Genomic DNA, 24,686 nt, shown 5'->3' with positions numbered 1-24,686 from the left:
CCACAACTACTAAGCCTGCGCTCTAGAGTCCGCGAGCCACAACTACTGAGCCCACATGCCACAATTACTGAAGCCCGCATGCCTAGAGCCCGTGCTCCGCAACGAGAAGCCACTGCAATGAGAAGCCCGCACACAGCAGTGAAGAGTAGCCCCCGCTCGCAGCAACCAGAGAAAGCCCGCACACAGCAACGAAGACCCAACGCAGCCCAAAATAAAAATAAATAAAATTAATAAAATTAAAAAAAAAAAAAAAGGGAGCTGATGGGACTTCCCTGGTGGCGCAGTGGTTAAGAATCTGCCTGCCAATGCAGGGGACAAGGGTTCAAGCCCTGGTCTGAGAAGATCCCACATGTCACAGAGCAACTAAGCTCGTGCACCACAACTACTGAGCCTGTGCTCTAGAGCCTGCGAGCCACAACTACTGAGCCCGTGTGCCACAACTACTGAAGCCCATGCACCTAGAACCTGTGCTTCGCAATAAGAGAAGCCACTGCAATGAGAAGCCTGCTCACTGTAATGAAGAGTAACTCCCACTTGCTGCAACTAGAGAAAGCCCACGCGCATCAACGAAGACCCAATGCAGCCAAAAATAAATAAATAAATAATTTTTTTTAAAAAAAGGGAGCTGAATGCAGGAGACCGGTGGAGAATTGTTCTGTCACTTCCTGGGGGTGCTGAGGGGTTCCTGAAGATCTCTGCTTCTGGGAAATACCCATTCATGAGGTAAGGACTCAGGGAAAGGGAAGAGGGAAACTCACCAGACTTGGGAGATATCCCAAAGATGGGAGACCTGTTCTTGCCTTCGGTTGGTGACTGCAGTATAGGAAAAAGTCCCACTTCAGACAGCCCCTCTAAGAATCCAGTCCAGGACCTTAATGGGGGTGCCTCTTTCTTGGTTCTTTTAAGGGAATTGCTCATGGTCCAGAAGTTTGCATAGGAGACAGGGGGGACTCATTCCAGTCCAGATCAGCTGCCTCTCCAACTACTCTAGCCCTTCCCTTCCCCGCCCTACTTCAAACACCCTAGACAGTGCTGTGCCCAGACCTTTAACCCCTTGGGTGCCACTGCTGGACCCGAGGATTCCTGGGTTCCCCATCCTCAGCATCCCCCAAAGGGCAGCCCCCGGATTCAGGCACACGTAGGAAGATACAGGAAACCAAGCTGGGGTCACCCTGAGGGGAGAGTATGTGGGAACCTGACATCCCAGGGAACCTTCACCCGCCCTCCAGCAGAGACAGGGTGGAGCTGAGGGGAAAAAGAAGACAACTCAGGGAAAGGCCCACAGCTGGAACCCTACTTAACAGCAAGGTCCTACTGGGGTCAGGGAGGTCCTTTGCTCTCTCTCAAATTTGGTTTCAAAATGCTTGTCGTTCCCTTTAAGAGGCAGGTTACAGTAGGGGGGAGGAGGACAGACTGTATTTTCTGTGATGAAAGTACAGGGAGGAGCGATGACAAGGGCAGCTACATCAGAGGAGGACCCTCCTTCAGCCAACAGGAACAGGGTGAGCAGGCAGCTTGGCACACACCCGGCTGACTCCCGGCGTGTTGTGGATACCAGGCACAGGATATCTGACTGGCTCTCCACCCCCTTCCCTGATAACAGCTTCTAGGGGCACTGACTCACCCTCACCGCTTCCCTGGGGCAGAGGACAGAGTGGGCAGATGCTGGACTTCCTGAGGTACCGGGGAGCCTCCTCCCTGACAGGTCTCATGGTCCAGGGGAAAGGACACGTTGGAATCGGAAGAGCTTGGCTGCCTCTGCCAACTCACCAGTCAAGGGGCCTTGGAGAAGTTCCCTAGTAGCCTCGTTTCCTCCTCTGTACAATGGGGATAGTAAATGAGATACATACGAATAGTGGAACACTAATGCTGGGCCCATAATTGTTATTCAATAAATATGCTAGCTGCCACTTGCTGTGACCTTGGATAAACCACTCCACTCTGCCTTTCCTGATCTATTAAATGAGATTAAATTAGGTGATCTATGGTCTATCCTTGCTCTAAAACTCTCCCTCTGGGTGAGAGGAAGAGGGCAGTTGTTGCCAGATGTGGAAACTGTGTGCCCTTTCCTACCTGGCTGGGCTCCAAACCACATGAGTGACAGTGGTTGTTTCTCACTTCACAAGAATACAGGGGAAACAGCTGCCTGTCTTACTGGTGTAGGGTCCTCGGAAATTCTCTGATTTAACGATCCCGTGATTGTCCAAATGAGGACACGGGCTCCGAGCGGGGTGGGTGTGTGTGATTTACCTGAGGTCTGCCAGCCAGTGAGCGGCAGAACCGGGGCTGGGATGCAGCACTGCCGCCTCTGTGGTCAGTGCTGCTTCCACCACCCTGAGCCGCTCTCTCGAGGGACCCAGTCTTGATAACTTCCCATCCTGTCACCAAGCCGCTGCATTATCCACAGCTTCTTGGGAATCCTTATACCCGTTTCCAAGTAACTGTTGTCAGGTAAAGTCCCGAAGCCTAGTATGTGAAAGGGGTGGTAACCTGGGCCCTGGCTCCTCCTGGTACCAGGGCTGGGTGTGGGTGAGCAGGTGCCAGCTAAAAGTTTGGACGACGTGGGAGGGATACAGGGCTGGTTTCCAGCGGGAGGAGGGGATCTGGAACACGTTGAGAGCTGGGTTGCTATCTGTATTGCCTTTTAGGGAGGAAGCCCTCCGTTTGGGTACTCAGTCTCCAGTAAGGATGTAGGGCCAGTGCTTGCTTTCCCTCTCCCTTGCAGACCTGCATGAAATCTGGAGATCAGGGGTCGCATCTCCCTGGGGTAGTTTCCATTAGAACGAAGTACTGTCTGCTACTCATCCTCCATTAAGTTACCTCAAGAAGAGGGCTCAATCCTAAAGCAACTACTCCAGCTGAGTCTCGCCATCTATAGATTTTAGAGGCTTATATTCTTCAATGCGACTACTTAAGGGAGGCTCAAATTCCATCCTGACTCCAAGGAATTTGATCTCTCGAGGGATGAAGTATCTAGTTTTGGCCTTTTTTCAAGGTGCCTGTGACACTGCCTTCACAATGCTTCTCTTGTCATCTGGGTCAGACCTGGGTTTCCCCCTAGTCTCCTCTGTAACAAGGGCCAGGACACAAAGTGCTGAGTTCTGCAAGGAAAGGTAAAGATTGCCCCAGCTTTCAGAAAAGGAGTATCTCCCAGAGCTCAGACTGAGGGAGAAATCTCTCACGTTAGCTTCCCAAGTTATGAAGTTCATCCTACCCTTTAAACCAGAACCCCCCCGCTCCTATAGGTTACCTCCTCACTCTGTTTTCAGTGGACACCACACAGATGGCAAATAGTGTGTTGGTCCAAAGACCAACATTTCATAGTCCTAGAGGAAGACAATACATTATCAAACTAGCTCCCTCTTCCTTCCCTATGCTCGCTCTCAACCCCAAGCTTCTGACCCATTGTCTTTCTCCCCATTCTCTTGAGCAAGTCCCAGGTCTCCCCCAGGAACACAATGAACCAAAGCAAATATATCCTTCTTGCCCTCTGACCTGGCCAGTCCTGGGGTGTCCGAGCCGTAAGCCCTGAAAGAAGGATGTGAGCTGGTGGAGGGCTACTCCATTTGGAGCCTCCCGTTGTCTCCAGGTCCTTTTCATCCTTCTTGGGGCCCGGAGGCTCGGAAGGCTGGGCCAAGGAGAGGTTAAACTGGTTGGGCAGCACTCTCCCCCCGCCCCCCACCCGAATCTAAGCTGGGAAACTTGGTGACAGGAACAAAGCGGGTGTTTGTTGGGTTTCTCTCCTGCCTGGGAGGCTGTTCTCGGACCACGGCATTCCTGGGTTGGACAGAGTCAGCTCAGCGTGGCTTCTCCCCACTGCTGTTGCCGCAAAACCCACTGCCTTTCCAGAGGCCGTGCTTAGGTAACAACTCAGGGGATACAGGCGCTTCTGCCTGGCCTGAGCTCAAAGCAGAGGCATTAAAAATAAGTTCAAGATGGGACTTCCCTGGCAGTCCAGTAGTTAAGACTCCACGCTTCCACTGAAGGGGACACAGGTTCAATCCCTGGTCGGGGAACTGGGATCCTGCATACCCCGCAATGTGGCCAAAATAATAATAAGTTCAAGCTCAAGAAAAGCTAGCTCTTAAACGGAGGAAGGGCTAGAATCAGGCATAAGAGATAGTTCCTCAAAAACAGTCAATGAATAAATCACCCTTAGAAGGTCTCCCAGGGCATGAGAACAATTGCAGACCACTTTTCCCCATTCTCTCCTCTACTGTGGAGAGGGGCTCACAGGCAAGGAAGGTTTAGGGGAATATATGGTGACTGGTGAGAACAGAGGGAAATAAGGGACGGAAGCAAAGGTGCTCAAAAGAGAGGGTGCGGGGGGTGGGATATCTCTGTGGGAACAGAACCCACAGTCCCTAGAGCAAGGAGGCAGGAATTCAGCTCACCTGCCCAGGAGCCTGGGCAGTCAGGGCCTGAGTACCAACAGCAACCTGAGCTCATCCAGGTGATGGGAAAACAGACAAGTCCGGGTGGCATTTGTTTTTATTAGAAAACCCCATTTGGTAAGAGCTTCCCTAAGCCAGCACAGAGACTGGGTAGCCTCCAAGAGTCCCATAGCTTTCATCTTACCTTCCACCCTCTTCTGAGAGGGGAGGGTGGGGGACGGAGTGGTGTCAGGCAGTCTCCGAAGCGCCCCCTCCTGGACCCGAGAGAGTTCACATCGCCAGAAACGCACCCCATGGCACCTCGGTGGTGCACCACAGGGCCCCTAGGCTCAAGGCGATTGCCAAAGGCTTTCCTGTTTGTATGGCTTCAAGATGGAACCAAGGAGGCTCTCACAGACTCCCAGGTCTGGTCCTTCGCTCTGGTTGAGAGCAGGGCAGGATCAAGGAGAAGGTGGCCAAGGGCTGAGGGAGAAGAGGTTGCATTTGAGATACCCTTTGGAGTCTGGAAAGCACCTGGATTTCTTGTGAAGGGAGGGCTGTGGAAGCCCCACTCAGTTCTTCTTGGTTTTGGGGGTGTCATATTTCCTCTTGCTGGAGTACCACAACAGCAGGGGGATGCCGATGGAAGGGAGGGTCATGACCCCGAAGGCTGCCCAGTCCAGCTGTGGAAGACAAAGGCCTTGCTTAGAAGTCTCGATTAGGGCACAGGAGGGGACCAGGAAGGAAGGGGTCCAATGAGAAAGGGAGCAGTCCAGCCCAAATTTTAAGCAGAACCTTGGCAGGAAGGTTCCTCTCTGGCTACTCTGGACACAGAATGGCTTGCTAAAGACCAATCTATATCTTTTGAGCTATGAAACCAAAGGTCTCACCTGACCCAACCCAATCTGGAAGAGAAGCTTCTCTCTTCCAAACAATCTTTGAGGAGGGAGATGCCCAGGTCTTGCCCTAACAGTCAAGCCTCCTGCGACCTAACCCCTGCCCCCACCTAGAGCTCTCTCTTCCATTCCTCTGTCTCACATTCTGCTCTCTGGTCTCACTAAACTACCTGCCATTCCTGGATTGTACCACGCTTTTTCTCACTTCTGAGCTACTCCCTCTTCCTAGGGTGCCTCCCCTTCCTTACCTCCTCTTTAATAAGTTAAACCTCCCTCCTCCAGAAAATTCCTCCCCGACTCTCAAAGACCAGGTTAGGTGCTTCTGTTGCATCTCCTCCAGAGCCTTGTGTATGATCTCTATCACAGCCCTCTTCCCCCACTGACTTGTGCTGAAGCCTCTATGAGCCCGTAAGATCTTTAATGGAAGGGACTGTGTCTTGCGTTGTTTTCTCAAAGCAAAGCACAGAACTGAGCACGTAATTAGGAACCTCATAATTATTCCCCGAATGAATGAATAAATGAATCTCCTCATTCAGTACTTTAGGCAAATCTTCAAAGAATTCTCCCCTAGACTAGACTACAACAAAGTTCCCATTTAACCTTCCCGATGCTCTGTGACCCTTTTAATCTAAGCAGATATACTTTTAATCCTCAAATTAGACCCAGGACTCCAAGACGGAGCTCTACTCAAGGCTGAGCAGAGAAAAAGGGCAGCTTTTTTTGGTTCTGGCAATTTTGATCTCATTGCCAAAAATCTCTAACCATGGTTAAATCAGGATATTTGATGGCTGTGTGTATCAGACATCAAAAAACAGATATGACAAGAACCAACCAACTAAACATATCTTCTAAGGAAGCCCAAAGGTCCCAGAACCAAAAGCATGTTCTACTCCCAGGGAAATGACAAGAAGACGGTAAAGCTTACAAAATGTGGGGAGAATCTTCTATCAAACTCCCTCTGAGCCAGGATTCCTCCCTGTCCAGGTGCACTGGTAAAGCCAATCTGAAAAGCAGAAAAGAAAGGCATTAAGGCAAGTCTCCAGCTCTTTCTCATCTGGGAAAGGGCAGTTCCAACCAACCCAGTTCTAAGCAATAGTGTCTTAGTTCCCAAAGGCCCAAGAAAACAACAAGATGAGGAAAAGTTTTTGAACTAGAGAGAGTTGGATGATTCTTAGTGTGTTGTAAAGATAAGTAAATTAGGAGCCAGGAGACACATGATGAGCATTTACTAAAAAAAGGTAGGATGGGTATGCAGCTGAAATTAAAGCCAAATCCTTCTGTCTTAGCCTCAGACTCTGGAAAGAGTTGCTCACCACCACTGGCCCCTCTGCCCTTGGCAATCATTTCCCCATTCCTCAAGTGGAAACACTCTTCTATACCTCACAAGTTGACATGAGGCTCAAGTGAACTAATGAGAAGGATTCTGGAAAGTATAAAGCCCTACCCAAATGTACATTACTAGTGGAGGGGCTGAGTCTGCCCCACATTCCTTTGTCTTGGAGAGGAGGCCAAGAGTTTGAAGCACACTGCAAACAACTTTGTTCTAAAGTGGCGGCTGGGCCTTTAATTTTGTGTCTTTTAACCCATCAAGGACCAGGTGGAACCAAAGAGTCTTAGAGGTGGTTCTAAAAGCACACATGATAGAAGATATGAAAACATAACCAGGATTACAAGAATATGGTTCCACATGGTTTATTAAAAAAAGATAACTCAGAGAGTGCACTGAATGTTCAAGACTCTTGGATTTCTTTTAGTTCTATGGTTGACTCTGTTAAGTCCCTTCCTTACTGTGCACTCACTAAGTAGCCTAAAGCCCATCTGTATTTATAAATTCATGACCTAAGCTTTTTGAGGGCTAGGACAGTGTCTTAATCTGCTTGGTATTCCCTAGAGTCTAGCACCTTGCAGGGGCTCAATAAATGTCTGCTGACCTTTACATCAGTCAGTCAAGAGACTGGTTATCGCTGGGTTTCTATTTTATATGGGAAACAGAAAGAAATCTAAGACAAAGTTCCGTGCTTCAAGGAGTTTATAATTAAACTGGGAGGTGGGAGTGAGGGAAAGACCTAGATACAGGAAAGAGAACTAATAAAGATGGTCAATAATTAAACGTTCAAGTGGCATAGACTATAAGAGCTATAGAAGTTTAGATGCAGTCAGTCACTGTTTAGTGAAAGAATGAGTAGGAAAGAGCGATATGAATTGTAAAAGCAGAAGACAGAATCAAGGAGACGCAGCTCAGAGCTAGGTCTTGAGAAGGCTTCGGATGATGAAGTGGAGGAGAGAGACTACAGAGAGTGCTTCAAGCAGAGACCAAAGGCAAAGTGGAAAGAACGAGCACTGAGGGCGGGGGAGGTGCCACAGGAAGGAGCTTGGTCTAATTAGGACAGAAGGTCTTCGAGAGTAGAGAGAGGGAGAGGCAGAACACAGTGAGACTGCTGGAGGGTAAGCGAGAAGAGGCAGGAAACTCAGCCTTGCTGCAAGAAGCAGGGGCATTCTAAGCAAGGGAAAGACACAGACACAGCAGAGACCAGGAATCATCTGATGGCGGCACAGAAGACGGATGGGAAGGACAATGATGGCAATAAACTGGGCAGCACATGACACTGTACAGATTAAAAGTGAAGCGGAAGGGAATGCTACAGTACTCCCCTCCCATTCATTTCAATTGCTTGATTCTGAGACTTTATAATTTGAAACATACTTCCTTCCTATGACGATATCTCAAGTTTTTGGTCCTTCTTATCTTCCTCAGAATTTAGCACCTGCTCTGGAGATTTTCTGCAAGAGTTTTCAAAGGAAGGCAGAGCTGAGCCCCATCCAACTAAGGGTTTGGGTAACTCACCACAACGGGCCCATCCTCCTGGGCCAGGTAAGTAATAGTTGCTGAGGTGAAGTTGAAATAACCAGCCTTGAGAGGGCGCAGGACCACGGTGTGGGAGACGTTGCTAGCACTGACCCAAGAGTTAAGGAGGGAAAAAGATGAAGCTACAGTTGTTAACAAACTTTCAACTCAGGGACTAAACGCACCATTCACAAAAAGAGTTGCCAACACATGTAATGATTCCGCATCTGCAATATACTGCGAAAATAATAAACACGGGCTTTTTTTCTAAGCCTGAAGTGTGTGGTATAATATGATGTCTTTCTAGCCAAGTCTTAAGGGGTCTATAACATACTCAGTATTGAGGTGTTTAAATTAAACTTTTAAAGCAATATAGGTTATGGATGAAAAATTAGTCACTTAAGGTCACAGAAAATCTTTCGCTGCCTAAAACTGCAGGAAGTTCTTGAAAATATAAATCAAAACCCCCCCAAAAAACCAAAGAGAACACTTACCCTTGCCAGAAAATCTAAATATACTTTAAATCACAGGGAAAAAAATAATCTAATTCACAACACTCAGGAAATAACGAGTAGATCCGAATAAGGGATTTATTGAGTAAGAAGAGTCTTTAAAAGGTCACCCAAGGGACTTCCCTGGTGGTCCCGTGGTAAAGAATCCACCTTACGATGCAGGGGACGCAGGTTCGATCCCTGGTCAGGGAACTAAGATCCCACGTGCCGCGGGGCAACTAAGCCCGCGTGCCACAACTACTGAACTCATGCGCCTCAACTAGAGCCCACGTGCCACTAACTACAGAGCCCAAGCGCCCTGGACCCTGTGCGCTACAGCTAGAGAAGAGAAAACCCACACGCCACAACTAGAGAGAAGCCCACGCACCACAACGAAGATCCCTTGTGCCGCAACTAAGACCCGACGCAGCCAAAAAAAAAAAAAAAAAAGTCACCCAGGTCCTCCACACTAGCATCCCACTGAATTTCTTTTATAGCTACTTTTATTTTATTTATTATTTATTTTTTGGCTGTATTGGGTCTTCGGTTCGTGCGAGGGCTTTCTCTAGTTGCGGCAAGCGGGGGCCACTCTTCATCGCGGTGCGGGGACCGCTCTTCATCGCGGTGCGCGGGCCTTTCACTATCGCGGCCCCTCCCGTTGCGGGGCACAGGCTCCAGACGTGCAGGCTCAGTAGTTGTGGCTCACGGGCCCAGCTGCTCCGTGGCATGTGGGATCTTCCCAGACCAGGGCTCGAACCCGTGTCCCCTGCATTAGCAGGCAGATTCTCAACCACTGCGCCACCAGGGAAGCCCCTGAATTTCTTTTAAAAGCACCTTAAACATCCTCGCCCAGCCACAAACATCTGTCTACATTCTCCCAAAACAGAACGTTTTAGAACTTTATGACCTGAACTTCAGGAACCTCCTTCCTCAGGCCCACCCTAAATCATGCTCACACAATTCTCACCAGTCTCTCTTGCCCCATCTTATCCAGAGCGGCGACAAGGATGACCCTGCTGTTTTGCTTCAACATTCCCCCCCTCCCACCCACCACCACCAGCCTTCATCACCCAGTGTCAAGAGGATACGGAGCAATTCGGTCCCATTTGACATTGAGCATTCCAGAGACAATGCCAAAGTCTTCTGGAGGGAAGGAATCATCAGATAATTCCACATCTAATGCAGCACTAGAAAAGGGAGGAAACAAAGAAAGGTTAGTAATGGATATAAACTTAAAGCAATCAGCAATCAAACCTGCCTGCCTGTCCTAAAAAATCAGACCTACAAAAGACAGATATGAGTCACACAGTTATTTGGGTTTGTTGCACTGAAGAATCCCAGCCAAGGCCTGGATTCTGGGCACCAAAATACTCAAATATCTAGGAAAGAATGGGCCTGAATCCATTTTTGCCCCAATTTCTTCTCACGTGTGTGTGTGTGTGGGTGGGTGGGTGGGTGTAAGGAGGAGAAGAGGAGCAAGATGCATGTGGAAAAGAACATTAAAGGGGATAAAGTGAAAAAAAGACAACAAAAATGCTAATGAAAGAAAGGAAGCTGAAACTAAACCCCTGAGGTAACGAAGGATCATACATCTTCTGCCTTCTCATCTTCCTCTCCCTGTTTCACCACAATTCTTGCTTCTTCCCCACTCTGAAACTCTTCCAGCTCAAAAAGTGGAAGATGGTTTCCTGTAGCTTAGGTAAGAATGTCCTCCTCTTCCAGAAGTAGATCCAGCAGTATATTCATTCACTCACGATATCTGTTGCTGGAAATCTCCCAAAGATAAATCACTGCTGGTCCCTGTTCCCAGCTGGGAAATCTAAGAAGCCTGAAAAGGGCCCAACCTATAGCTCCAGGGTCTCCTTACCTTGAGCCAACATTGTAGATGTTGTACTGTAAGGTCAGGTCTCGCCCCTCCACGGCATATCTGTTCAGCAGTGATTTGGAGGCCAAAAGCCTGGCTCCTTCCTCTGCTTGAGTGACAGCAAATAGAGCCAACGCCAGGAATGCCAGCAGCCTCATCTTTGGAGAAAAAAGCAAAGCGAGCAGTCAACCCAAGCACGTAAAACCAGCAAAAGCTTCCTGACAGCCCTTTCTTAAAAAGTCTATCAAAACTCTTTTGAGCTTATCAAAGCAGCAGCCCCTTCTACAGAGCAGTCTCTAAGCCACCAGGGCCCTGGGTGCTCCCCAACTGGCGGGATCTTCTGAGAGGACTGCATGTGGCCAGACGCCTTGGGCCGCCGGATTTCGGCTGATCTCGGACCTGCAGCAGCCTCTAGCTTTCCTTCACGCAGGAGTCCCCCACGGCTGCTGCCTTCCCGCTGCTCCTTCTCCACCAGCTTCCCTGTGACCCCACGCCGCGCTCGCAGGGTCCTCCCCCACGCCCCTGTATCCCACCCTCCATCCTTCCCACGGGATCCCATTCGTCCTCGCCCTCCACATCCCTTTCTGGGGCCCTCCGAGAGCTCAGTCCGCTCTGCCCCCTCCCCTCCTCTTGCCAAGATTACACGTCCTCCCGCCGGCTTGCCCTCTCTCCTCCCCGCCCTCCCCGAGCTAACACTCAGCCGCTGAGTGTTGTGCGGACGTGAGACTCCCCAGCTCCCGCTGGCACCCCCAGTGCCTCGGGACTCACCGTGCTCACCCTCAAAGCCTTTCGGGGGCCGCCAAAACCGGAAGAGCGCATCAGCACCCAAAAGACCGGAAGTAAGCTCTGGCCGGAAACTTTGGTGCTCTTCCCGATGCCTTCTGGGAGTTGTAGTTCATAGACAAGCCCCACCTTTCCCTTTGTAGTACCCGCCCGCCTCCGGGATGCGACAGCTCCTGGAACAGGCTTGTTTGTGTATCCTCCACGTTCTTCTTTCTTTCTTTCCTGTTCTTTCTTTCACGCTTTTATTATTCTGCAGTCTAGAGTGACTTTTCAAGCTGGCTTGCCGTTACTGTAGATGACCAGCACCTGATAAAGTGCTTTGCGGAACTGGCAAACCTAGAGATTAGGGTTATCTATCTAAAGTGTAGTGTCGAACTAGGAATTAGAGAAAAGCTATTTCTCTCGGGGCTATTCTTCGTATTCCCAGGCGAGAAATTTAGTCATCCCTTATATCCAATAAGTCACCAAGCCCTGAACTTTCTTTAGAAGCCCTTTAAGGGCCCGCAAGAGTAGATCCTTTCTTCTCCATTCCCACTGTAACCGCTTTAGTTCATACACGTTGCTGTTGCTGTTTTTCATTGCGATAGTCTCGCTTTCTTGGGCCTTTCCCTGCGCATTTCAATCAGCTACCAGAAACAGCTTCCCTAAACAGCATTTTGAACAGTAGACTCTATGTTCAGAGGATGGACTGTGAAGTTAGGCAGTCATGAATTCAAATCTCCCTTCGGTCACTTGCTGTTTAGGTAACCTTAAGGCAAGTGTTACTTCTTAAAAAAAAAAAAAATTATTTATTTATTTATTTATTTGACTGCGCTGGGTCTTAGATGCAGCAGGCGGGATCTTCGTTTTGGCCTGAGGGATCTAGTTCCCTGACAGGGATGGAACCCAGGCCCCCTGCATTGGGAGTGTGCACTGGACCACGAGGGAAGTCCAAGTGTGACTTCAATAAGCTTTGGTTCCCAAATCTGTGAAATGAGATTATTATAGTACTCTCAAAATGCTGGATGATCAAATAGGATAATGTGTGTAAAACTCTTAGCGTATGTCTGGCACATTTGTGTGTTCAATAAATGGTAACTATCAATATTGCTATTATCCTATCTCTGCATTGTAGCATTCCTTCATTCAATATGCACTTATTGGGCACCTAATTTGTGCCTAGTACTGTTCTAGGTACTGAGGATACAGTGATGAACAGGACAGATAAGGTTTCTACTTTCTGGGGGCTTAACATTCTTGTGGACTAATACACATCACCTGTATTTGTTTTAGTATCACCCCCCATTCACCACCTCCCAGAGTAGAGCTCTTTGAGGACAGGTGGTCTGTTTTCCATTGCTTAGTGTCATGCCTGAGCACACAGGACGTACTCCAGGAATGAATCATAACAAATTCTCTACACACAACCTTCAATCTGCTCCTACTTCCTTTGTGTGTGGCTTCCTTCAAATGCCCTGTTGCCTCTCTTTCCTATCCAAGTCCAAGCCCTCCTTCAGGGCCCCGCTCTAGTCTCATCCCCTCTGGGAAGCCTTCCTTGGCTTTGCCAGACTGCATTGCTCTTTTACAGCACCACAGATTAGTAATTTTTTTTTTCTGATTGTTTCTGATCTGGAAACTCTACTTTCATGATTAGATGATATTTCTCTAGTATATACTTATACAAAGGTCCTACAGCGGTGCTGAACACACAGAGGTGCTCAAGAAACACCTGCTGATTGGAGGAATTTTCATCGTCTCTGTCTACAGTCTCCCTAATGGAATCTATTCTGACTAGAGGAGAGATTTTGAGAGTCAACTGCTGGGAATTCCCTGGTGGTCCAGTTGTTAGGACTCCACGCTTCCACTGCCAAAGAGAGAGAGAGAGAGAGAGTCAATTGCTAAGGGAAATGTTTCTGTTGAAAGGCTTCCAAAAGAATACAACTTCTTCCTGCCATCCTCAAGAGGACCCCAAACCAAGAGATTGAGTAGAACTTTGTTAGATGTGCAGAGAACTGTGTGCCAGGAACAGAGGCATGCAGAGCTAGGGTGCTTACTGTGCCCCCAGGATGGTGTCACTGGTTTTATGTCCTGTTTCCTGGTGTTTAGGACAGAGCGCAAGCTGCCCACTGACCTCTCTTTTGGGATCTGCAACAAGAGGGCCACCAAGAGAGTGTGTGACCAAGCTGAGAAGGAAGTGGCAAGCTGCTTTCTTGCCAGAAAGGTAAGCACCCAGAAATAGGGCCTTGCTGCCAAATCTAGGGGCCTCAGATGGGCCTACGTTAGCTAGAAGTGGTAATGGAGTGACTATGAACCATGCCAGTTTTCAAGAAACATCCAGAATCAAAGCTGTTACAGTAACTTTGCAACAATAATTTTTTCTCTTTTACATTCATTTTTTTTTAATTGTGGTAAATATACATAACATGAAATTTACTATTTTAACCATTTAAAATGTACATTCACATTGTTGTGCAGCCATCACTACCGTCCATCACCAGAACTTTTTCATCTTCCCAAACTGAAACTGCATACCCATTAAACACTAACTCCCCTTCCTCCTGTCCCCAGCCCCTGGCAATTACCATTCTACTTTCTGTCTCTGTGAATTTGACTACTCTATATACCCCATGTAAGTGGAATCATACAAAAAATCATTTTTAGTTTATATAAATAATACATGCTTATATTCTCATTGTTAAAAAATCAAACAATACTGAAATAGTGAGTATAAATGTCAGGATGCAAACTTAGATGTCCAAGAAATGTTAACTTCCTGACTTTTCTACAATCAAACCCAATTCTGCTTCCAGCCCCTTTTCCATCAGATAGTAAGGACTTAAATCTCTGTTAACGTAGGGACTACCCAGCCATTTTTCTCCAGTGGTGCCTCTAGTTTTCTAGACGGCTCCCGATGTGCCAGAGGCATGTGGGGGAGGGGATCAGGGACTTCCGGTGCTTGGTCATCAATACTTTTCCTCTCTGGTGTCCACTGAGACATCTGGATCCTGTCTGCTCTTGGGCTGTGAGTTCACACAGAGTGCAGGTGCATCCCCCTCAGCCTTATCCCAGGCCTTCCCAGGCACAGTACTCCTCTCTCTCCCACTTCCTTTCCCTCCCTCTACTTTCCATGCCTCTCTGGAGCCATAGGAAACTCAGTTGGGCTCTCTCAGGCCCTTCACCTCTTCCTTGCTATTCAGTCACTCCTCAATTCCACAAACCAGGCTGGGACCTGGGATGAGCAGAAATCCTGAAAAGTGTCCCAGACCCCCTACCTGGGCACAATGTGCATTTTTGGGAGCAGGCACAAGACTCCTCTTGCTCTTGGATTCACCAACCCATTTGGGTTTTTCCTTTGCCACCCCCTCCAAATCCCAAACTATGTCAAGTCGGAGCCAGCGGAGCCTCAGAGCTCTTCTGAGGGATTTATCCAGAGATAACTAAGATCCCCTCTCTCCTGTTCTCTCCTCTTTCTTTTCTTTCTCCCCAGTTTGGTTGAACTCTATCTAGATGAAATCAGTTGGGTGAGGGGATAGAAGTGATGAAAAACCGGCTCTAATGTCTCTAGTATTCCTTCAACAAAAATTTACTGATCATTCTCCAAAGTGCCAGGCAATGTTCTGGGCCGTAGGGCAAGAGCCGTGGACAAAACAGACAAAATCTCTGCCTGTCTCTCAAAACAGACAGAATGCCATGCCTTTCTTTCTAATGAGGCACTGTCCCATAGAACTTTCGGTGAAAATGGAAATGTTCTATAATAGCTCCACTGTCCAGTATATTAGCCACCAGCCACATGTGGCTATTGAGCACTTGAAATGTGAGTGGTCAGACTGAAGAACTAAAATTTTTAGCTTTATTTAATTTTAACTAATTTCAACTTAAGTTTGAATAGCCGCACGTGGTTAGTGGATCGGACAGCACAGCTCTTATATATCCTGACACCTCTCTGGCCTTTGGCTTTGAATTCCAAAAGGCCAGGGTTTTGATACTCAGCAGACCTTTTCTCTGCTTTTCTTCTGAAACAGCACTTCTGCCCATCACTGGGAGAACTCACGGTCCAAGGTACAGCATATTGGACAGCTCCCAGCGAGTCCCCAGGAAATGCCCAGATCTCGACTGATTCCACTGACTGCCTGAGCCCAGGGAAGACACCTTCCCTGTGGTGGATGCTTCTGGGCATACAAAGCACAGAGTGCTCCCCTTCCTGCCCTCCCCCTTACTCCCAGTCTTCCAACTCATTAAGGGGGAAGGAAGCCGCACTTCCTTTGGAGGGCTAAAGAGAGCCAATAGGAGAGTGTGGTATGAAGGACTCCTGTGTCTCCCTTAGCCCCTTCGCATTTTTGTCCCCCCAACCGCACCCTCATCTCTAGGAATGAGGAGCTATTTTAACATAAGAGCACATCATCCCTGTGCTCTGAGAGACGGTCTCTATGAGCAAGAGAGTGGCTTGTTGGATGGTTGGTTGGTTTGCAGATGCCACACTCTGAAGAAGACATGGCTTGATTCACTGTGAGGCCCCCAGGAAGCAGTCAGTAATAGCAATCCCCCCACTTTACCACAGAAAGAAGCAACAGAAAGAAGTAGGGCCTGGGACTTCCCTGGTGGCGCAGTGGTTAAGAATCCGCCTGCCAATGCAGGGGACATGGGTTCAATCCCCGGTCCGGGAAGATCCCACATGCCGCCGAGCAACTAGGCCCATGCGCCACAACTACTGAGCCCATGAGCCACAACTACTGAAGCCTGTGTGCCTAGAGCCCATGCTTTGCAGCAAGAGAAGCCACGGCAATGAGAAGCCCACGCACCTCAAGGAAGAGTAGCCCCTGCTCGCCGCAACTAGAGAAAGCCCATGCACAGCAACGAAGACCCAATGCAGCCAAAATAAATTCATTAATTAATTTTAAAAAAACTTAAAAATAAAATAAAATAAAATGTCACTTAAAAAAAAAAAAAAAAGACGTAGGGCCTCAGTGGAAGGACTGAAAGTAAATAAAGAAAGGAAAAAAGGGACTTCCAAGTATCTGCTCCAGGCTGACTCTAGAAGGCAACACTGGGGGAAAAGTGAATCCATACATGTCCCACCTCTCAGGCCAGGAGTCTATGTGTGTTGATGACCAACTACTAATGGGTCTGTTTTCTTTCAGATAATAAACTGTGCCCACCCATTTATTCTTCCAGACACCAGGGCATGACTGGCAGTGTTGGCGAGCTCCTGCTCTCTGCTCCCACTCAGCTACTGCACCCACCATGCTTTCGTAAGGTGAGTTGTCACCAAGTCTGTTCCCTCGCTGGATGGTGAGCATCTAGAGGGCAGGGACACACCTTGAGTTTGTTGAGTGGCTACCCTATAGATAGTTATTGAACAGAACTGAGTGATGGTGGGAAAAGAAAAGCAGTGCAGCTGACCACGCAATAGTTAGGTTTGGCTGGAAATGGAGGAGAGGTGGGAAAAGGCCAGGTTACAGAGCCGAGAACATTGTCTAGCATGCCCCCACGTGCAATTTTTTATTCTGAAAAACTTGAAACCTATAGAAACTTGAAAGATTGGCTCAATTAACACCTGTATGCCTTTCACTTAGATTTACCAGCTGCTAACCTTTTGTTCATTTACTTTATCTCTCTCTATATAAATTAATATATGTGTGTACACAGACACACACACACACACACACACACACTACACATTCACTTGTACATTTTTTGGAACCATTCAAGAGTCAGTTGCACATCGCGATACTCCATCCCTGTGTACGTCAGCACGTATCTCCCAAGAACAGGAATTCTCTTCCGTAACCCCAATAACATTGTCACACCCAGGAAGTTTGACACTGATAAAACACTATTTTCAGATAGAATCCATATGCAATTTTTGCCAAAATGCCCTTTAAGACTTTAAAAAAAAAAAATCTAGGATCCTATCAATGATCATACATTGCAGCATTGCCTTTGATGAGTGCCGATTCAACGAAATGAGTTTCTCCCAGGGAGAGTGTGGAGAGAAAAAAAATGCATGGAGGATACAGCCTTGGTTACTACCTCCCCAGACTAAGAGGAAGGGAGGAGAAAGGGAAGAGAAGGCTCAGACAGAGCTCAGGCTCTTGAAACAGACACTGAAGTGTCCCTTCTAAGTCTTTGGATCCCTTGAAGATCTCAGACAGACCTGGCCACCCAAAGTTGGTTGTGGACTATTGTCTGCTTCATGCCAAATTTCTCTCCAGCACATGTGGATTCCTAGGTGGATTCTGGAATCTGCATCTGCCATGTCTTGGTGCCCTTTGGGGTTTTGTCCCATTTTTTAGAATTTGGTCACAGTGTCTCTTTTTAAGCCCAGTCTTCTTATTCTGATCACTGGTGGGGGCCAGGGGAGGGGGATGAGCAGATCCAGCCTCCTCTTGCTGAAAGTGAAGGAGGAGGGCTGTGTGTGTGTGTGTGTGTGTATGTGTGCACGTGCACCCTCTCATACCCACAGAGGAGCCCTCCTTGAACCCATGGGCCTGGGACCCCACCCTCCTGTTGCTATGACAACCACTTCTGTGAGGACATGGGGACTAAAGAATTGTGAGTGTGGGGTTAGGGAGGCAGGGGACACACCAGAGTCTCATGGCATTAGTGATCATAGAACTTTATGATAATGAAGAAGAGAGATAATGTGTCTCTATCTTCAAATCTCGAAGTAGCAGGGCAGGATGGGACACAGGCAGGAGCAAGGGTAGGGTGACTCCTGAAGTTCTGCCTGGTGTGAGGGGCCCTGCTTCTAACTAACCTCTCCTTCTTCTCCCCCTTAGGAGACCAGAGAAGTTTGGGAATCCTCAGGGGCAGAAAATCCCTCCTTTAACACCGTTGATATATCCTTGACATCCATCTACAGCTTCACTGATGACCTAGGCTATCAAGGCAGCCAGGACCTAACCAGCGTGAGTACCCTACTTTGTATTTCTCCCTCCTCTGGGGTCTCTCACCCCTTGCTCTACCACCATGTCGGCATCTTAGCTCATTGACCTCCCCTAAGATGTCCTGTGGCAACCATCCATGTCTTCTCTACATCCTTCCAATTCACATCTTTACTAAACATGGCTCAAATTTACTCCTTCCGGAAAAAAATACCAACAGTAATAGTAGTCACAGCTTACATCTACTGAGTACTTACTACATGCCACTTGTAAGAATTTATATCTCGTTTAAACCTCATAAGAACCCGGTAAGCTCAATACTATTATTGTCCCCACTTTTCAGATGAAGAAACAGAGACATGAACAAGTTAAGTAACTCTCCCAAGATCGCATAAGTGGGAAGCAGAGATGCTAGAGTTTGAGCTCAGTTTGTCTGACTCAAGATCTCACACACAGCTGCCTCCCAGTTAGCTATCCCATTTTTATGAGTCCTCCAAGGTATCCTTTCAACATTCACATGCTGTTAAGCACACATGATATGTGAACTTATTTGCTTGTTTATGTGGGGGAGGGTTTAAATGCTAGCTGTGTTTTTTGTTATTGAGCTCTGACTGACACACAGTAAACTGTACATATTTAAAGTGTACAATTTGATGTTTTGACATATATTTATACTCATGAAACCATCACCACAATCAAGATAATAAACATATCCATCACCCCCAAATATGAACAACCAGGATTTCTAGAATAGATAAATTGGAGGGTTATTACCTGACTTCTAAAATGAGTCTTTATTTAACCAAAGTATTTGCATTAGGATCCTTTTAAAATAATGAGCTCTCGGGGCTTCCCTGGTGGCGCAGTGGTTGAGAATCCGCCTGCCAATGCAGGGGACACGAGTTCGAGCCCTGGTCTGGGAAGATCCCACATGCCGTGGAGCGACTAGGCCCATGAGCCACAATTGCTGAGCCTGCGCATCTGGAGCCTGTGCTCCGCAACAAGAGAGGCCGCGATAGTGAGAGGCCCGCGCACCGCGATGAAGAGTGGCCCCCACTTGCCGCAACTAGAGAAAGCCCTCGCACAGAAACGAAGACCCAACACAGCCATAAATAAATAAATAAATAAATAAAATTAAAAAAAAAAAAAAATAATGAGCTCTCTTCTAACGCATTCAGAATACACCTGCATATCCTTTGCTGAAACTGATTTGTAACTTCTCTTTGGTAATTTTTTTTTAAATAATTTATTTTATTTTATTTATTTATTTTTGGCTGCGTTGGGTCTTCGTTGCTGCACATGGGCTTTCTCTAGTTGTGGCGAGCGGGGGCTACACCTCGTTGCGGTGCGCGGGCTTCTCATTGATGTGGCTTCTCTTGTTGCGGAGCACAGGCTCTAGAGTGCAGGCTCAGTAGTTGTGGCGCATGGGCTTAGTTGCTCGGCGGCATGTGGGATCTTCCCGGACCAGGGCTCAAACCCGCGTCCCCTGAATTGGCAGGCGGACTCCCAACCACTGCGCCACCAGGGAAGCCCCTCTTTGGTAATTTTAAGTGCATGTCTGCCCTGGGCAGTGCAGTCTTTTGTTATCTGTGCTGCCCACTCTGTACTCTCAGGTGAGTGCTTGGCTTAACCTTTCCCTCTGATCTCAGTCCTTCTCTGCCTCACTTCCCCCCATCAGACGCGTAATGGGATGGGTCAGTGGAGAGCATGCTTCATTCCTTGCTCTCGGATTCCCCAAGGAAGAAGATCCCAGCCTTGATCGAGCCAAGAGTCAGAAGCGGAATAAAGTTGCCATCGTGCGGATGAGGAGAAATAAGGTGAGGGAGGCAGATGAGAATGACGATGATGAGGAGGACGAGGCAGAGCGCTCTCCTGGGGTGAGACGGAAGCGACACTCATACTCCAAGACCTGCCAACAGAGGCAAAAGGAGCACTTGAGCATCTTGGAAGGCAGCTTGAGCACGCCCACCTCCAAGACCAAGTCATCCCGCTGGAGTATGACCGAGTTCCGTCAATACTTGTGTATGTGTTGCCACGATAAGCAGAAATCAATGGAGGAAAACAAGGCATCGGACTCCAAAGAAAGTAGAGACCCAAATGAAAATGAGGATGGAGTCACAGGTTCCATTAATAAGCGAGAGAGGCAACAGGCTCCTGGGGGAACTCCAAGGGAAGGTCTGGACAAAAGCCAGGAGAACGGAGAGTGTAATCCTTCAGCTTGTAAATAAAGCAAATTTTATTTTTGTGGATGGCATGTATGAGCCTGATTGATGATTCCAGGTTTTTATCTTTCTTAATTTTTTTGGTCGATGTATTGACTTTCTTCCTCCCCACCCCCTTTTATCTCTCTGAACATCTTCTCATCCTTTCTAATTTTATATGAATTTCTGTCTCTTAAGATGTGGGGCTAGCATACCTTGAGAGGTATGAGAAGGCTTTAGAAACCCTTCCGGCCTGCAACCCAAGAAGGTGAAAAACAACCTGAAGAGAAAGAGTCCCTTTTTTTGGCTGCTTCGGTTGCTACGCGCAGGCTTTGTTTAGTTGCGGCTAGCAGGGGCTACTCTTCGTCGCGGTGCCCAGGCTTCTCATTGCGGTGTCTTCTCTTGTTGCGGAGCATGGGCTCTAGGCATGCGGGCTTCAGTAGTTGTGGCACGTGGGCTTCAGTAGTTGTGGCACATGGGCTTCAGTAGTTGTGGCACATGGGCTCAGTAGTTGTGGCTCACGGGCTCTAGAGCGCAGGCTCAGTAGTTGCACACAGGCTTAGTTGCTCTGTGGCATGTGGGATCTTCCCGGACCAGGGCTCGAACCCGTGTCCCCTGCATTGGCAGGCGGATTCTTAACCACTGCGCCACCAGGGAAGCCCGAGAAAGAGTCTTGATGTAACTCATGAGGGAGGCTTCAAGGCCTAATTTTCCAGGTTTCAACTCCAGACTTGTCTCATTTCCTTCCTTGTAACCCTCAGCTCTGTATAGCAAAGCTTTTGAGCTTGTAGCAAACAAAAAGACTGGAATAAAAACTTCGCAGAGGGAACTCAGAAGTCATTTTTAAGATCGTGATTGTTCCCGGCAACAAAGTTTAAGGCTAGCTCCCAAATTTATATTGCTATCTCACTTTTCCTTCCTCAGCTTGAGTAAAGAAGAGGAACCCTTACCCTCCAGAGCCTCCCCAAGCCCACCCCCGCTTCCCCACATACACACTAATCATTCAGAAGGAATCTTAGAAATCAGGAAACCTGTCTTAGGGCAGGTTCCCTAGAAGCTGAGGCTGAGATGGAGGTTCTTGTGTGAGGATTTTATTGAGAGAATGCTCTCAGGAGAAGGAAAGGGAGTGAGGGAAGCAGGATAGGGCAGGGGAAGAAAGCTAAGCAGGGTTGTTAACAGTTAACAGTGAAGTCTGCCTCCACCTGATTCCAAGGAACTCTGAAGCGTGAGTTACAACACAAAATTGGTTGCACTTTTGAGGCAAGGGGTTGGCCTTTTGTAAGCCCATATCAGTCAATCACTGCGGGCTGCCCTAGGTTCTCCAGTGAGGCAGCCTCCCTATTGAATGAGGGCAATTCTCCGGTGAAGGGGCTGTTTAGCTGTTAGCAATCAACCCCACTGCAGCTGAGAATGGGTGTGTGGCCCCATAAAGGGAATCTGGGCAGGGCAACTCTACAATTCATTGAGATTCATGTATTTCCTAGTATATATTTAATTTTTGTAAATGTCCCAGGTGTGCTTGAAAAGTGTATTCCAGTAAAGTGCATAAAAGTTAACATAAAAATGGGGGAGAAAGGACAGCTCTTCCTTACAGAAGAACTGCAACAAACACATGTAGAAGAAATGCAGGAGATAGAAAACCACTATTAAAACACCAGAGTCATAATTGTTGGAGCAAGACCCGACCATGGAGGGTAAAATTAGTGGGTGAAAATCTGAGGAGAAACAGGATACTTGCACAGTCTCAAAGTATCTCCTTCAAGATGTTTATTAATTACATAGGTAAAAATAATAACTACAGCGGGAAACCCAGCAGACCCCATACCCTTTTACCTAAGTTATCAAGGTTAACGTTACCAGTAATAAGACACAGTGATATTGTGTATCCCTGATATGTTGTGCTGAGAAGGCACTCATGTCAAAATGCATAACCTCCCTTTAAGCATAAGAAATATCAGACAAACCCAAATTGAGGGATATTGTACAAAATGATTGACCAGTACTCTTCAAAACTGCCAAGGCTTGAACAGACTTGTGGTTGCCGTGGGTGGGGGGGGCGTGGTGGTGAGGGAAGGATGGAGTGGGAGTTTGGGGTTAGCAGATGCAAACTATTATATATAGCATGGATAAACAACAAGATCCTACTGTATAGCACAGGGAACTATATTCAATATCCTATGATAAACCATAACGGAAAAGAGTATGAAAAACTGAATCACTCTCCTGTACAGCAGAAACTAATGCAACACTGTAAATCAACCGTACTTCAATCAAATAAATTTTAATTAATTAATTAAAAATAAAAACATTCACCAAGGGGGACTTCCCTGGTGGCGCAGTGGTTAAGAATCTGCTTGCCAGTGCAGGGGACACGGGTTCGATCCCTGGTCCGGGAAGATCCCACATGCCGTGGCGCAACTAAGCCCGTGCGCCACAACTACTGAGCCTACGTGCCACAACTACTGAGCCCATGCGCCACAACTACTGAAGCCCAGGCGCCTAGAGCCCGTGCTCCGCAACAAGAGAAGCCACCGCAATGAGAAATGGTGGAAGGGTAGCCCCCGCTCTCTGCAACTAGAGAAAACCTGCGCACAACAAGGAAGACCCAACACAGCCAAAAAATAAATAAAATTAAAAAAAATATATTTACCAAAAAAGGCTCTAAAAGACTTTGGAAAGATTGAGGAACTGTCACATATTAAAGGAGACTAAGGAGACATGACAGTTAAATGCAATGTGGGATTCTGGATTGGATCCTGGAACAGAAAAAAGGCCATTAATAGACAAAGTGGTAAAATTCAAATAAAGTCTGTAGTATAGTTCATGTTATCGTACCAATGTTAATTCGTTTTGATAATTGTACTGTGGTTATGCAAGATACTAACAATAGGAGAAACTGGGTGAAGAACACATGGGAACTGTTTGTTCTATTTTTGCAACTTTTCTGTGAGTGCAAAATTATTTCAAAACAAAACATTAAATAAATAAATGCTCACTCTAAGAAATTATAGTAGCCACTGCTCAGGTCAAGAAATGAACATTATCAGTACCCCTGAATTATCCCACATGTCCTTCTGCCGAATCACAACTTCTTTCTTCCCATGCAGGTAACCGCTATGGTGACTTTTATGGTAATTACTTCCTTGCTTTGCATTACAGATTTTCCTTCCAGGCAACCATCCTTAAAAAGTAAAGTTTAGGGCTTCCCTGGTGGCGCAGTGGTTGAGAATCTGCCTGCCAAAGCAGGGGACGCGGGTTCGAGCCCTGGTCTGGGAAGATCCCACATGCCGCGGAGCAACTAAGCCCGTGAGCTACAACTACTAAGCCTGCGCATCTGGAGCCTGTGCCCCGCAACAAGAGAGGCCGCGACAGTGAAAGGCCCGCGCACCGCGATGAAGAGTGGCCCCCGCTTGCCACAACTAGAGAAAGCCCTCGCACAGAAACGAAGACCGAACACAGCCAAAAATTAATTAATTAATTAATTAATTTTAAAAAAAAAGTGAATGTTAAAAGGAGAAGATTTAAAAAAAAAACAAAAAAAAGTAAAGTTTAATGTTGCCTGTTTTGGAGTTTTATATACATGAAATCATAGAGCATATATTCGTTTGTGTTTCCCTGTATGCTTTGTTGTATTTATTTTTTATTTCATTAATTAAATTTATTGTGGTAAAATATACAACATAAAATTCACCATCTTAATCATTTTTAAGTGCACAGTTTAGCAGTATTGAATACATTCACATTGCTGCACAACCATCACTACCCCCATCTCCAGAACTCTTTTCATCTTGTAAAACTGAAACTCTGTACTCATTAAACAATAACTCTCCATTTTCCTCTCCCCCCAGCCCCTGGCAACCACCATTATACTTTAGGTCTTTATGAGTTTGACTACTCTAAGTACCTCATACAATCATACAGTATTTGTCTTTTCTTGTGACTGGTTTATTTCACAGCATAATATCCTCAAGTTTCATCCATGCTGTAGCATATTACAGAATTTCCTTCCTTTTTAAGGCTGAAAAATATTCCATTGTATGTATATACAACATTTTGCATATCCATTCATCCATCAGTGGACACTTGGGTTGCTTCCACGTTTTAGCTATTGTGAATAATGCTGCTATGAGCATAGGTGTACAAGTATCTCTTTACGACCCTGTTTTCAATTCTTTTGGGTATATACCCAGAAGTAGAATTGCTGGATCATAGTGGTAATTCTATTTTTTGAGAAACCACCACCATACTCTTTTCCATAGCAGCTGTACCAGTTCAAATTCCCACCAACAGTGCACAGAGTTACAATTTCTCCACATCTTTGCCAACACTTGTTTTCTGTTTTTTTGTTTTTGTTTTTGTTTTATAGTAGC

General features: G+C 47.0%; 2 protein-coding genes across 7 annotated transcripts; one reads left to right on the top strand and one right to left on the bottom strand.

Annotated features, from left to right (window-relative positions):
• Window positions 1-4,473: 4,473 nt before the first annotated feature.
• SSR2 (signal sequence receptor subunit 2) lies at window positions 4,474-11,337 on the bottom strand. 3 transcript variants are annotated; one of them, XM_082364240.1, is made up of 6 exons: window positions 11,247-11,337; window positions 10,473-10,627; window positions 9,694-9,792; window positions 8,115-8,223; window positions 6,195-6,272; window positions 4,474-5,056 (listed from the first exon to the last, which is right to left on the bottom strand). In XM_082364240.1, exons 1-6 carry the CDS (start codon window positions 11,286-11,288, stop codon window positions 4,946-4,948), a joined length of 594 nt encoding a protein of 197 aa, XP_082220366.1. In that variant the 5' UTR covers window positions 11,289-11,337; the 3' UTR covers window positions 4,474-4,945. The 3 variants fall into 3 exon arrangements, with proteins under 3 accessions (XP_082220366.1, XP_082220365.1, XP_082220367.1); XM_082364239.1 differs by having other exon boundaries at window positions 11,238-11,332; XM_082364241.1 differs by lacking the exon at window positions 11,247-11,337 and adding an exon at window positions 11,164-11,188.
• Window positions 11,338-11,398: 61 nt separating this feature from the next.
• On the top strand, window positions 11,399-23,515 carry LOC309613819 (uncharacterized protein). 4 transcript variants are annotated; one of them, XM_082361241.1, is made up of 5 exons: window positions 11,399-11,444; window positions 13,338-13,452; window positions 16,404-16,485; window positions 18,011-18,139; window positions 19,855-23,515. In XM_082361241.1, the coding sequence occupies exons 3-5, from the start codon at window positions 16,414-16,416 to the stop codon at window positions 20,341-20,343; spliced, it is 690 nt and encodes a 229-aa protein (XP_082217367.1). In that variant the 5' UTR covers window positions 11,399-11,444; window positions 13,338-13,452; window positions 16,404-16,413; the 3' UTR covers window positions 20,344-23,515. The 4 variants fall into 4 exon arrangements, with proteins under 4 accessions (XP_082217367.1, XP_082217366.1, XP_082217364.1 ...); XM_082361240.1 differs by having other exon boundaries at window positions 11,439-12,006; XM_082361238.1 differs by having other exon boundaries at window positions 11,439-13,452.
• Window positions 23,516-24,686: the final 1,171 nt, after the last annotated feature.

The sequence above is a fragment of the Balaenoptera borealis genome (genome assembly GCF_965194805.1).
Source record: "Balaenoptera borealis genome assembly, chromosome: 1".
NCBI lineage: Eukaryota > Metazoa > Chordata > Mammalia > Artiodactyla > Balaenopteridae > Balaenoptera > Balaenoptera borealis.
Note: the sequence above shows the minus strand (reverse complement) of the source record. Positions and strands in the feature narration are given on the sequence as shown.